Below are 12125 nucleotides of genomic sequence, written 5' to 3'. Positions count from 1 at the left end.
CTAACCTGTCTGTCTAACCTGTCTGTCTGTCTGTCTAACCTGTCTGTCTGTCTGTCTAACCTGTCTGTCTGTCTGTCTAACCTGTCTGTCTGTCTGTCTAACCTGTCTGTCTGTCTGTCTAACCTGTCTGTCTGTCTGTCTAACCTGTCTGTCTGTCTGTCTAACCTGTCTGTCTGTCTGTCTAACCTGTCTGTCTGTCTGTCTAACCTGTCTGTCTGTCTGTCTAACCTGTCTGTCTGTCTGTCTGTCTGTCTGTCTGTGTAACCTGTCTGTCTGTCTGTCTGTCTAACCTGTGTCTGTCTGTCTGTCTGTCTGTCTGTCTGTCTGTCTGTCTAACCTGTCTGTCTGTCTAACCTGTCTGTCTGTCTAACCTGTCTGTCTGTCTGTCTGTCTAACCTGTCTGTCTGTCTGTCTGTCTGTCTAACCTGTCTGTCTGTCTAACCTGTCTGTCTGTCTAACCTGTCTGTCTGTCTAACCTGTCTGTCTGTCTGTCTAACCTGTCTGTCTAACCTGTCTGTCTGTCTGTCTAACCTGTCTGTCTGTCTGTCTAACCTGTCTGTCTGTCTGTCTGTCTAACCTGTCTGTCTGTCTGTCTAACCTGTCTGTCTGTCTGTCTAACCTGTCTGTCTAACCTGTCTGTCTGTCTGTCTAACCTGGTCTGTCTAACCTGTCTGTCTGTCTAACCTGTCTGTCTGTCTAACCTGTCTGTCTAACCTGTCTGTATGTTTATCTGTCTGTCTGTCTAACCTGTCTGTCTATGTCTGTCTGTCTAACCTGTCTGTATGTTTATCTGTCTGTCTCTCTCTCTGTCTGTATGTTTATCTGTCTGTCTAACCTGTCTGTATGTTTGTCTGTCTGTCTAACCTGTCTGTCTAACCTGTCTGTCTGTCTAACCTGTCTGTATGTTTATCTGTCTGTCTCTCTCTGTCTGTCTGTTTCTCTGTCTGTCTCTCTCTCTGTCTGTCTCTTTCTCTCTCTCTCTCTCCAGGTGTGGTCTGTCTAACCTGTCTGTATGTTTGTCTGTCTGTCTCTCTCTGTCTGTCTGTCTAACCTGTCTGTCTAACCTGTCTGTCTGTCTAACCTGTCTGTATGTTTGTCTGTCTCTCTGTCTGTCTGTCTGTCTGTCTGTCTCTCTCTCTTTCTCTCTCTCTCTCTCTGTCCAGGTGTGGTCTGTCTAACCTGTCTGTCTGTCTGTCTCTCTTTGTCTCTCTCCAGGTGTGGTCTGTCTAACCTGTCTGTCTGTCTCTCTCCAGGTGTGGTCTGCCAGGGCAGGTGTCTGACCGGGTGCCCCAGCCTCTGTCTCTGGGAGATGTGTCTCTCCCTTTGCCTGCTGAGGTGAAAGCTATAGGCTCAGAGACGGAGCGAGTGGGCCCCCTGGAGGAGCTCGCCATGAGGGCCCTGCACAGCATGTACGGGCGACAGCCAATCAGAGGTGAGGAGAGACACGGATACAGCTACACACACAGATCCTCTTGGGTCTTCTGATATTTCAGGACATGAGGTGTCCTTTAATTCATCCCACCATAGAGACATGAGGTGTCCTTCAATTCATCCCACCATAGAGACATGAGGTGTCCTTTAATTCATCCCACCATAGAGACATGAAGTGTCCTTTAATTCATCCCACCATAGAGACATGAGGTGTCCTTTAATTCATCCCACCATAGAGACATGAGGTGTCCTTTAATTCATCCCACCATAGAGACATGAAGTGTCCTTTAATTCATCCCACCATAGAGACATGAAGTGTCCTTCAATTCATCCCACCGTAGAGACATGAAGTGTCCTTTAATTCATCCCACCATAGAGACATGAGGTGTCCTTTAATTCATCCCACCATAGAGACATGAGGTGTCCTTTAATTCATCCCACCATAGAGACATGAGGTGTCCTTTAATTCATCACACCATAGAGACATGAAGTGTCCTTTAATTCATCACAACATAGAGACATGAGGTGTCCTTTAATTCATCCCACCATAGAGACATGAAGTGTCCTTTAATTCATCACAACATAGAGACATGAGGTGTCCTTTAATTCATCCCACCATAAAGACATGAGGTGTCCTTTAATTCATCACAACATAGAGACATGAGGTGTCCTTTAATTCATCACACCATAGAGACATGAAGTGTCCTTTAATTCATCACACCATAGAGACATGAAGTGTCCTTTAATTCATCACACCATAGAGACATGAAGTGTCCTTTAATTCATCCCACCATAGAGACATGAAGTGTCCTTTAATTCATCCCACATAGAGACATGAAGTGTCCTTTAATTCATCCCACCATAGAGACATGAAGTGTCCTTTAATTCATCCCACCATAGAGACATGAGGTGTCCTTTAATTCATCCCAACATAGAGACATGAGGTGTCCTTTAATTCATCCCACCATAGAGACATGAGGTGTCCTTTAATTCATCACACCATAGAGACATGAGGTGTCCTTTAATTCATCACACCATAGAGACATGAGGTGTCCTTTAATTCATCACACCATAGAGACATGAAGTGTCCTTTAATTCATCACACCATAGAGACATGAAGTGTCCTTTAATTCATCCCACCATAGAGACATGAAGTGTCCTTTAATTCATCCCACCATAGAGACATGAAGTGTCCTTTAATTCATCCCACCATAGAGACATGAGGTGTCCTTTAATTCATCCCACCATAGAGACATGAAGTGTCCTTTAATTCATCCCACCATACAGATAGGAGAATAATAATAGGGGTCTTAGCACCGAGCCTGGGGGAACGCCAAATTCAGCTACGGAACATTTGAAGCATTCTAATATGACATTGAGCATATTCCATCCTGATGGGGCTGAATGTGAAGACAATGAAGAGTTCATCAGCTCTTTGGATATTATCAAATATGGTCTCTGCCCCAAATGGCTCCCTATTTCCTATATAGTGGACTGCTTTTTAGAGAATAGGGTGCCATTTGGGGGGAGACACATAAGTACTTTCACACTCAGAAATGATACATTACACACTGAAATTATACTCACATCGGATACGGAATTGGATACATGGAGCATGATCACACGGCCGTCCGGAACAGCTTGTGCTCTCATGCATGATTCAGTGTTGCCTCAAAGCGAGCACAGAAGGCATTTAGTTAGTTTGGTAGTTTTGCGTCACTGGGCAGCTCTTGGCTGGATTTCCCTTTGTAATCCATGATAGTTTGTAAACCCTGCCACATCCAACAAGCATCAATGCCGGTGTAGTAGGATTCCATCTTAGTCCAGTATTGACACTTTGCTGGATTGATGGTTCGTCGGAGGGCATAGCGGGATTTCTTACAAGTGTCCAGATTTGTGTCCTGCTCCTTTTAAAGCGTCAGCTCTAGCCTTTACCTCAGTGTGGATGTTGCTTTGTTAGGGTTAGGGTCTAGCCTTTAGCTCAGTGTGGATGTTGCTTTGTTAGGGTTAGGGTTAGGGTCTAGCCTTTAGCTCAGTGTGGATGTTGCTTTGTTAGGGTTAGGGTTAGGGTCTAGCCTTTAGCTCAGTGTGGATGTTGCTTTGTTAGGGTTAGGGTTAGGGTCTAGCCTTTAGCTCAGTGTGGATGTTGCTTTGTTAGGGTTAGGGTTAGGGTCTAGCCTTTAGCTCAGTGTGGATGTTGCTTTGTTAGGGTTAGGGTCTAGCCTTTAGCTCAGTGTGGATGTTGCTTTGTTAGGGTTAGGGTCTAGCCTTTAGCTCAGTGTGGATGTTGCTTTGTTAGGGTTAGGTCTAGCCTTTAGCTCAGTGTGGATGTTGCTTTGTTAGGGTTAGGGTCTAGCCTTTAGCTCAGTGTGGATGTTGCTTTGTTAGGGTTAGGGTTAGGGTCTAGCCTTTAGCTCAGTGTGGATGTTGCTTTGTTAGGGTTAGGGTCTAGCCTTTAGCTCAGTGTGGATGTTGCTTTGTTAGGGTTAGGGTCTAGCCTTTAGCTCAGTGTGGATGTTGCTTTGTTAGGGTTAGGGTCTAGCCTTTAGCTCAGTGTGGATGTTGCTTTGTTAGGGTTAGGGTCTAGCCTTTAGCTCAGTGTGGATGTTGCTTTGTTAGGGTTAGGGTCTAGCCTTTAGCTCAGTGTGGATGTTGCTTTGTTAGGGTTAGGGTCTAGCCTTTAGCTCAGTGTGGATGTTGCTTTGTTAGGGTTAGTGTCTAGCCTTTAGCTCAGTGTGGATGTTGCTTTGTTAGGGTTAGGGTCTAGCCTTTAGCTCAGTGTGGATGTTGCTTTGTTAGGGTTAGAGTCTAGCCTTTAGCTCAGTGTGGATGTTGCTTTGTTAGGGTTAGGGTCTAGCCTTTAGCTCAGTGTGGATGTTGCTTTGTTAGAGTTAGGGTTAGGGTCTAGCCTTTAGCTCAGTGTGGATGTTGCTTTGTTAGGGTTAGGGTTAGGGTCTAGCCTTTAGCTCAGTGTGGATGTTGCTTTGTTAGGGTTAGGGTTAGGGTCTAGCCTTTAGCTCAGTGTGGATGTTGCTTTGTAATCCATGGCTTCTTGTTATCCCCTCCGGCGCCATTCTTTCATATCACTGCAACCCCAGGCATCCAGCTACTGCTGTGGTCTGTCACTAACATTTACATTTACATTTACATTTAAGTCATTTAGCAGACGCTCTTATCCAGAGCGACTTACAAATTGGTGCTTTCACCTTATGACATCCAGTGGAACAGCCACTTTACAATAGTGCATCTAGGTCTTTTAAGGGGGGGGGGGGAAGGATTACTTTATCCTATCCTAGGTATTCCTTAAAGAGGTGGGGTTTCAGGTGTCTCCGGAAGGTGGTGATTGACTCCGCTGTCCTGGCGTCGTGAGGGAGTTTGTTCCACCATTGGGGGGCCAGAGCAGCGAACAGTTTTGACTGGGCTGAGCGGGAACTGTACTTCCTCAGTGGTAGTGAGGCGAGCAGGCCAGAGGTGGATGAACGCAGTGCCCTTGTTTGGGTGTAGGGCCTGATCAGAGCCTGGAGGTACTGAGGTGCCGTTCCCCTCACAGCTCCGTAGGCAAGCACCATGGTCTTGTAGCGGATGCGAGCTTCAACTGGAAGCCAGTGGAGAGAGCGGAGGAGCGGGGTGACGTGAGAGAACTTGGGAAGGTTGAACACCAGACGGGCTGCGGCGTTCTGGATGAGTTGTAGGGGTTTAATGGCACAGGCAGGAGCCCAGCCAACAGCGAGTTGCAGTAATCCAGACGGGAGATGACAAGTGCCTGGATTAGGACCTGCGCCGCTTCCTGTGTGAGGCAGGGTCATACTCTGCGGATGTTGTAGAGCATGAACCTACAGGAACGGGCCACCGCCTTGATGTTATTTGAGAATGACAGGGTGTTGTCCAGGATCACGCCAAGGTTCTTAGCGCTCTGGGAGGAGGACACAATGGAGTTGTCAACCGTGATGGCGAGATCATGGAACGGGCAGTCCTTCCCCGGGAGGAAGAGCAGCTCCGTCTTGCCGAGGTTCAGCTTGAGGTGATGATCCGTCATCCACACTGATATGTCTGCCAGACATGCAGAGATGCGATTCGCCACCTGGTCGTCAGAAGGGGGAAAGGAGAAGATTAGGTTGAGGAGGTAGAATCAGGAGATAGGTTTGAGCAGAGGGAAGAGATGATAGGATGGAAGAGGAGAGAGTAGCGGGGGAGAGAGAGCGAAGGTTGGGACGGCGCGATACCATCCGAGTAGGGGCAGTGTGGGAAGTGTTGGATGAGAGCGAGAGGGAAAAGGATACATGGTAGTGGTCGGAGACTTGGAGGGGAGTTGCAATGAGGTTAGTGGAGGAACAGCATCTAGTAAAGATGAGGTCGAGCGTATTGCCTGCCTTGTGAGTAGGGGGGGAAGGTGAGAGGGTGAGGTCAAAAGAGGAGAGGAGTGGAAAGAAGGAGGCAGAGAGGAATGAGTCAAAGGTAGACGTGGGGAGGTTAAAGTCGCCCAGAACTGTGAGAGGTGAGCCGTCCTCAGGAAAGGAGCTTATCAAGGCATCAAGCTCATTGATGAACTCTCCGAGGGAACCTGGAGGGCGATAAATGATAAGGATGTTAAGCTTGAAAGGGCTGGTAACTGTGACAGCATGGAATTCAAAGGAGGCGATAGACAGATGGGTAAGGGGAGAAAGAGAGAATGACCACTTGGGAGAGATGAGGATCCCGGTGCCACCACCCCGCTGACCAGAAGCTCTCGGGGTGTGCGAGAGCACGTGGGCGGACGAAGAGAGAGCAGTAGGAGTAGCGGTGTTGTCTGTGGTGATCCATGTTTCCGTCAGAGCCAAGAAGTCGAGGGACTGGAGGGAGGCATAGGCTGAGATGAACTCTGCCTTGTTGGCCGCAGATCGGCAGTTCCAGAGGCTACCGGAGACCTGGAACTCCACGTGGGTCGTGCGCGCTGGGACCACCAGATTAGGGTGGCTGCGGCCATGCGGTGTGGAGCGTTTGTATGGTCTGTGCAGAGAGGAGAGAACAGGGATAGACAGACACATAGTTGACAGGCTAGAGAAGAGGCTACGCTAATGCAGAGGAGATTGGAATGACAAGTGGACTACACGTCTCGAATGTTCAGAAAGTTAAGCTTACGTAGCAAGAATCTAATTGACTAAAATGATTAAAATGATAGAGTACTGCTGGGGTAGGCTAGCTGCGTTGTTGACACTACCCTAATCAAGTCGTTCCGTTGAGTGTGAAGTTTCTACAATGCTGCTTTTTGGGCTAGCTGGCTAGCTAGCAGTGTTGGTTACGTTACGTTGCGTTAGGAGAACGACAATAGCTGGCTAGCTAACCTAGAAAATCGCTCTAGACTACACAATTATCTTTGAAACAAAGACGGCTATGTAGCTAGCTATGTAGCTAGCTACGATCAAACAAATCACACCGTTGGGACTGTAATGAAATTAAATGAAAATGTGATACTACCTGTGGAGCGAAGCGGAATGCGACCGGAATGCGAAAGTTCTATTCAGTAGACGTTGGCTGGCTATTGGCTAGCTAGGAGTGTCTCCTACGTTAAGGACGACAAAATAGCTGGCTAGCTAACCTCGGTAAATTAAGATAATCACTCTAACTACACAATTATCTTGGATACGAAGACAGCAAAGACAACTATGTAGCTAGCTAATACTACACTAATCAAGTCGTTCAGTTGAGTGTGATAGTTACTACAGTGCTACGGTAGCCGGTGAACGTGTTGGGCAGATAGGAGGACGACGAAATACGATAATTACGCAATTATCTTTGATACAACGACGACTATGTAGCTAGCTAAGAAGAAATTGCTAAGATTAGACAAATCAGACCGTTGTACTATAATGACATGTAATGAGATGTAATGAAAAAGTTATACAACCTGCAGACCGAAGCGCGGATGCGACCGGCTCGCTCCAACCCGGAAGCAGAAAGAGACTAACCCCCAGGCATCCTGCTGTGGTCTGTCACTAACCCCCAGGCATCCAGCTACTGCTGTGGTCTGTCACTAACCCCCAGGCATCCTGCTGTGATCTGTCACTAACCCCCAGGCATCCTGCTGTGGTCTGTCACTAACCCCCAGGCATCCTGCTGTGGTCTGTCACTAACCCCCAGGCATCCTGCTGTGGTCTGTCACTCTAACCCCCAGGCATCCTGCTGTGGTCTGTCACTAACCCCCAGGCATCCTGCTGTGGTCTGTCACTAACCCCCAGGCATCCTGCTGTGGTCTGTCACTAACCCCCAGGCATCCTGCTGTGGTCTGTCACTAACCCCCAGGCATCCTGCTGTGGTCCTTCACCAACCCCCAGGCATCCTGCTGTGGTCTGTCACTAACCCCCAGGCATCCTGCTGTGGTCTGTCACTAACCCCCAGGCATCCTGCTGTGGTCTGTCACTAACCCCCAGGCATCCTGCTGTGGTCTGTCACTAACCCCCAGGCATCCTGCTGTGGTCTGTCACTAACCCCCAGGCATCCTGCTGTGGTCTGTCACTAACCCCCAGGCATCCTGCTGTGGTCTGTCACTAACCCCCAGGCATCCTGCTGTGGTCTGTCACTAACCCCCAGGCATCCTGCTGTGGTCTATCACTAACCCCCAGGCATCCTGATGTGGTCTATCACTAACCCCCAGGCATCCTGCTGTGGTCTGTCACTAACCCCCAGGCATCCTGCTACTGCTGTGGTCTGTCACTAAACCCCAGGCATCCTGCTACTGCTGTGGTCTGTCACTAACCGCCAGGCATCCTGCTGTGGTCTGTCACTAACCCCCAGGCATCCTGCTGTGGTATGTCACTAACCCCCAGGCATCCTGCTGTGGTCTGTCACTAACCCCCAGGCATCCTGCTACTGCTGTGGTCTGTCACTAACCCCCAGGCATCCTGCTGTGGTCTGTCACTAACCCCCAGGCATCCTGCTGTGGTCTGTCACTAACCCCCAGGCATCCTGCTGTGGTCTGTCACTAACCCCCAGGCATCCTGCTGTGGTCTGTCACTAACCCCAGGCATCCTGCTGTGGTCTGTCACTAACCCCCAGGCATCCTGCTGTGGTCTGTCACTAACCCCCAGGCATCCTGCTACTGCTGTGGTCTGTCACTAACCCCCAGGCATCCTGCTGTGGTCTGTCACTAACCCCCAGGCATCCTGCTGTGGTCTGTCACTAACCCCCAGGCATCCTGCTGTTAGTTATTAAATCTCCCTCTCTGTCCCAGGTGGTTAAAGAAAATGGTGGGACCCCTGGTCATAATGACATAGTGACATTAAATCTCCCTCTCTGTCCCAGGTGGTTAAAGAGAATGGTAGGACCCCTGGTCATAATGACATAGTGACATTAAATCTCCCTCTCTGTCCCAGGTGGTTAAAGAGAATGGTGGGACCCCTGGTCATAATGATGTAACATTAAATCTCCCTCTCTGTCCCAGGTGGTTAAAGAGAATGGTAGGACCCCTGGTCATAATGACATAGTGACATTAAATCTCCCTCTCTGTCCCAGGTGGTTAAAGAGAATGGTGGGACCCCTGGTCATAATGATGTAACATTAAATCTCCCTCTCTGTCCCAGGTGGTTAAAGAGAATGATGGGACCCCTGGTCATAATGACATAGTGACATTAAATCTCCCTCTCTGTCCCAGGTGGTTAAAGAGAATGGTAGGACCCCTGGTCATAATGATGTGACATTAAATCTCCCTCTCTGTCCCAGGTGGTTAAAGAGAATGGTGGGACCCCTGGTGATAATGATGTAACATTAAATCTCCCTCTCTGTCCCAGGTGGTTAAAGAGAATGGTGGGACCCCTGGTCATAATGACATAGTGACATTAAATCTCCCTCTCTGTCCCAGGTGGTTAAAGAGAATGGTGGGACCCCTGGTGATAATGATGTAACATTAAATCTCCCTCTCTGTCCCAGGTGGTTAAAGAGAATGGTGGGACCCCTGGTCATAATGACATAGTGACATTAAATCTCCCTCTCTGTCCCAGGTGGTTAAAGAGAATGGTAGGACCCCTGGTCATAATGACATAGTGACATTAAATCTCCCTCTCTGTCCCAGGTGGTTAAAGAGAATGGTAGGACCCCTGGTCATAATGACATAGTGACATTAAATCTCCCTCTCTGTCCCAGGTGGTTAAAGAGAACCTTAATGGAGAAATAGAGGAAAATCAGTCAATATATTCCTTTTCATCCTCTCTCTCTCTCCCTGTCGGTCTCTCAGAGCGGAGTCTGCTGCCACCCTTCCTGTTACCCAGAAGCCTTTTGGACCTGCTCCAATGCCCCCTGGGACATTGTCACCGCTGCAGTCAGCCCATGTTTACCATCATCTACCCCAAACTGTTCCCTCTCAGAGAGACCGCTCTGGCTGGGGTACACCGCAGGTAGCTAACCCTGACCCCAACCACCCCTGACCCCAACCAATCTCTCTCTGTCTCTCTGTCTCTCTGCTCTTTCCCCTCACACTCTCACTGTCTCTCTCTCTCTCTCTCTCTGTCTCTCTCTCTCTGTCTCTCTCTCTGCTCTTTCCTCTCTCTCTCTCTCTCTCTGTGCCCTCTCTCTCTGCTCTCTCTCTCTCTCTCTCTCTCTCTCTCTCTCTCTCTCTCTCTCTGCTCTTTCCTCTCACACACTCTCTGTCTCTCTCTGCTCTTTCCTCTCACACTCTCACTGTCTCTCTCTCTCTCACTGTCTCCGTCTCTAGAACCACAGTGAGTTTCGTGGCCTACTGCTGTTCCAGTCAGTGTGTTCAGACATTTGATCTGCAGCAATGACATCATGGTGCCTCCACCTCTTCCTCTCCCCTTCGGTCATCATCTCCTCCTCTGGTCTCCTGGGTGAATGAATGAAGGATGGATGAAGGACTGTGGGAGTCCAGAACGTCTCAGGAGGACATGCAGAGCCTCTGGACTGGTGGACATGAGGAACTGAAGGTGTCAGGAGGACATGCATAGCCTCTGGACTGGTGGACATGAGGAACTGAAGGTCTCCGGAGGACATGCATAGCCTCTGGACTGGTGGACATGAGGAACTGAAGGTCTCAGGAGGACATGCAGAGCCTCTGGACTGGTGGACATGAGGAACTGAAGGTCTCAGGAGGACATGCAGAGCCTCTGGACTGGTGGACATGAGGAACTGAAGATCTCAGGAGGACATGCATAGCCTCTGGACTGGTGGACATGAGGAACTGAAGGTCTCAGGAGGACATGCATAGCCTCTGGACTGGTGGACATGAGGAACTGAAGGTCTCAGGAGGACATGCATAGCCTCTGGACTGGTGGACATGAGGAACTGAAGGTCTCAGGAGGACATGCAGAGCCTCTGGACTGGTGGACATGAGGAACTGAAGGTCTCATTAGGACATGCAGAGCCTCTGGACTGGTGGACATGAGGAACTGAAGGTCTCATTAGGACATGCAGAGCCTCTGGACTGGTGGACATGAGGAACTGAAGGTCTCATTAGGACATGCAGAGCCTCTGGACTGGTGGACATGAGGAACTGAAGGTCTCAGGAGGACATGCAGAGCCTCAGCAGCTTGTGAGCAGTCTGTAATGGACACGGACGGTCCAATTGAAAGACGGACAATATTGGTATTAATAATCCACATCTTGACATATCATCTCCTGTCCAACGACTAACATCTCTTAATACAGCATCGTTCTACTAATGGTTTGTTTCTGGTTTCAGTTTGTTTCCTGCAACAACTCAGACTGTGTTGGTATTTACTGGTGTGAACTAGCTACTCCGTTCACCAGCCAAACGTTCACCTGACAGACGCATCACAATAACAGGAAGTGCCGAGTGTTTTTGTCTTTGTAGAGGAGAATCTATTCGGATCATTTCTATAGATTTTTACACGACACTGGTTGACAAAAAGTGTTTGAAAGAATGTCACTTCGGCCGTATGGCATGATATTAGTTCTAAACCTGTTCTAAATATGTAATACTGGTAGGTGTGTTGTATGGCATGATATTAGTTCTAAACCTGTTCTAAATATGTAATACTGGTAGGTGTGTTGTATGGCATGATATTAGTTCTAAACCTGTTCTAAATAGGTGTGTTGTATGGCATGATATTAGTTCTAAACCTGTTCTAAATATGTAATACTGGTAGGTGTGTTGTATGGCATGATATTAGTTCTAAACCTGTTCTAAATATGTAATACTGGTAGGTGTGTTGTATGGCATGATATTAGTTCTAAACCTGTTCTAAATATGTAATACTGGTAGGTGTGTTGTATGGCATGATATTAGTTCTAAACCTGTTCTAAATATGTAATACTGGTAGGTGTGTTGTATGGCATGATATTAGTTCTAAACCTGTTCTAAATATGTAATACTGGTAGGTGTGTTGTATGGCATGATATTAGTTCTAAACCATGGTTCTAAATATGTAATACTGGTAGGTGTGTTGTATGGCATGATATTAGTTCTAAACCTGTTCTAAATATGTTCTAAATATGTAATACTGGTAGGTGTGTTGTATGGCATGATATTAGTTCTAAACCTGTTCTAAATATGTAATACTGGTAGGTGTGTTGTATGGCATGATATTAGTTCTAAACCTGTTCTAAATATGTAATACTGGTAGGTGTGTTGTATGGCATGATATTAGTTCTAAACCTGTTCTAAATATGTAATACTGGTAGGTGTGTTGTATGGCATGATATTAGTTCTAAACCTGTTCTAAATATGTAATACTGGTAGGTGTGTT

At 47.8% G+C, this 12125-nt stretch overlaps 1 protein-coding gene across 5 annotated transcripts in view; it reads left to right on the top strand.

The window, feature by feature from the left end:
• Positions 1-11078, top strand: part of lrrc28 (leucine rich repeat containing 28) — a 30138-nt gene extending 19060 nt beyond the window's left edge. For all 5 annotated transcript variants that reach the window (XM_065012527.1, XM_065012523.1, XM_065012524.1 and 2 more), the window contains 3 exons: positions 1254-1432; positions 9638-9797; positions 10115-11078. In XM_065012527.1, the coding sequence (XP_064868599.1) occupies positions 1254-1432; positions 9638-9797; positions 10115-10184 (409 nt within the window). In that variant the 3' untranslated portion in view covers positions 10185-11078. The remainder of the gene's footprint in view (positions 1-1253; positions 1433-9637; positions 9798-10114) is intronic.
• The last annotated feature ends 1047 nt before the right edge of the window (positions 11079-12125 follow it).

Source organism: Oncorhynchus nerka, linkage group LG27 (assembly GCF_034236695.1).
Source record: "Oncorhynchus nerka isolate Pitt River linkage group LG27, Oner_Uvic_2.0, whole genome shotgun sequence".
Classification (NCBI taxonomy): Eukaryota; Metazoa; Chordata; class Actinopteri; order Salmoniformes; family Salmonidae; genus Oncorhynchus; species Oncorhynchus nerka.
Note: the sequence above shows the minus strand (reverse complement) of the source record. Positions and strands in the feature narration are given on the sequence as shown.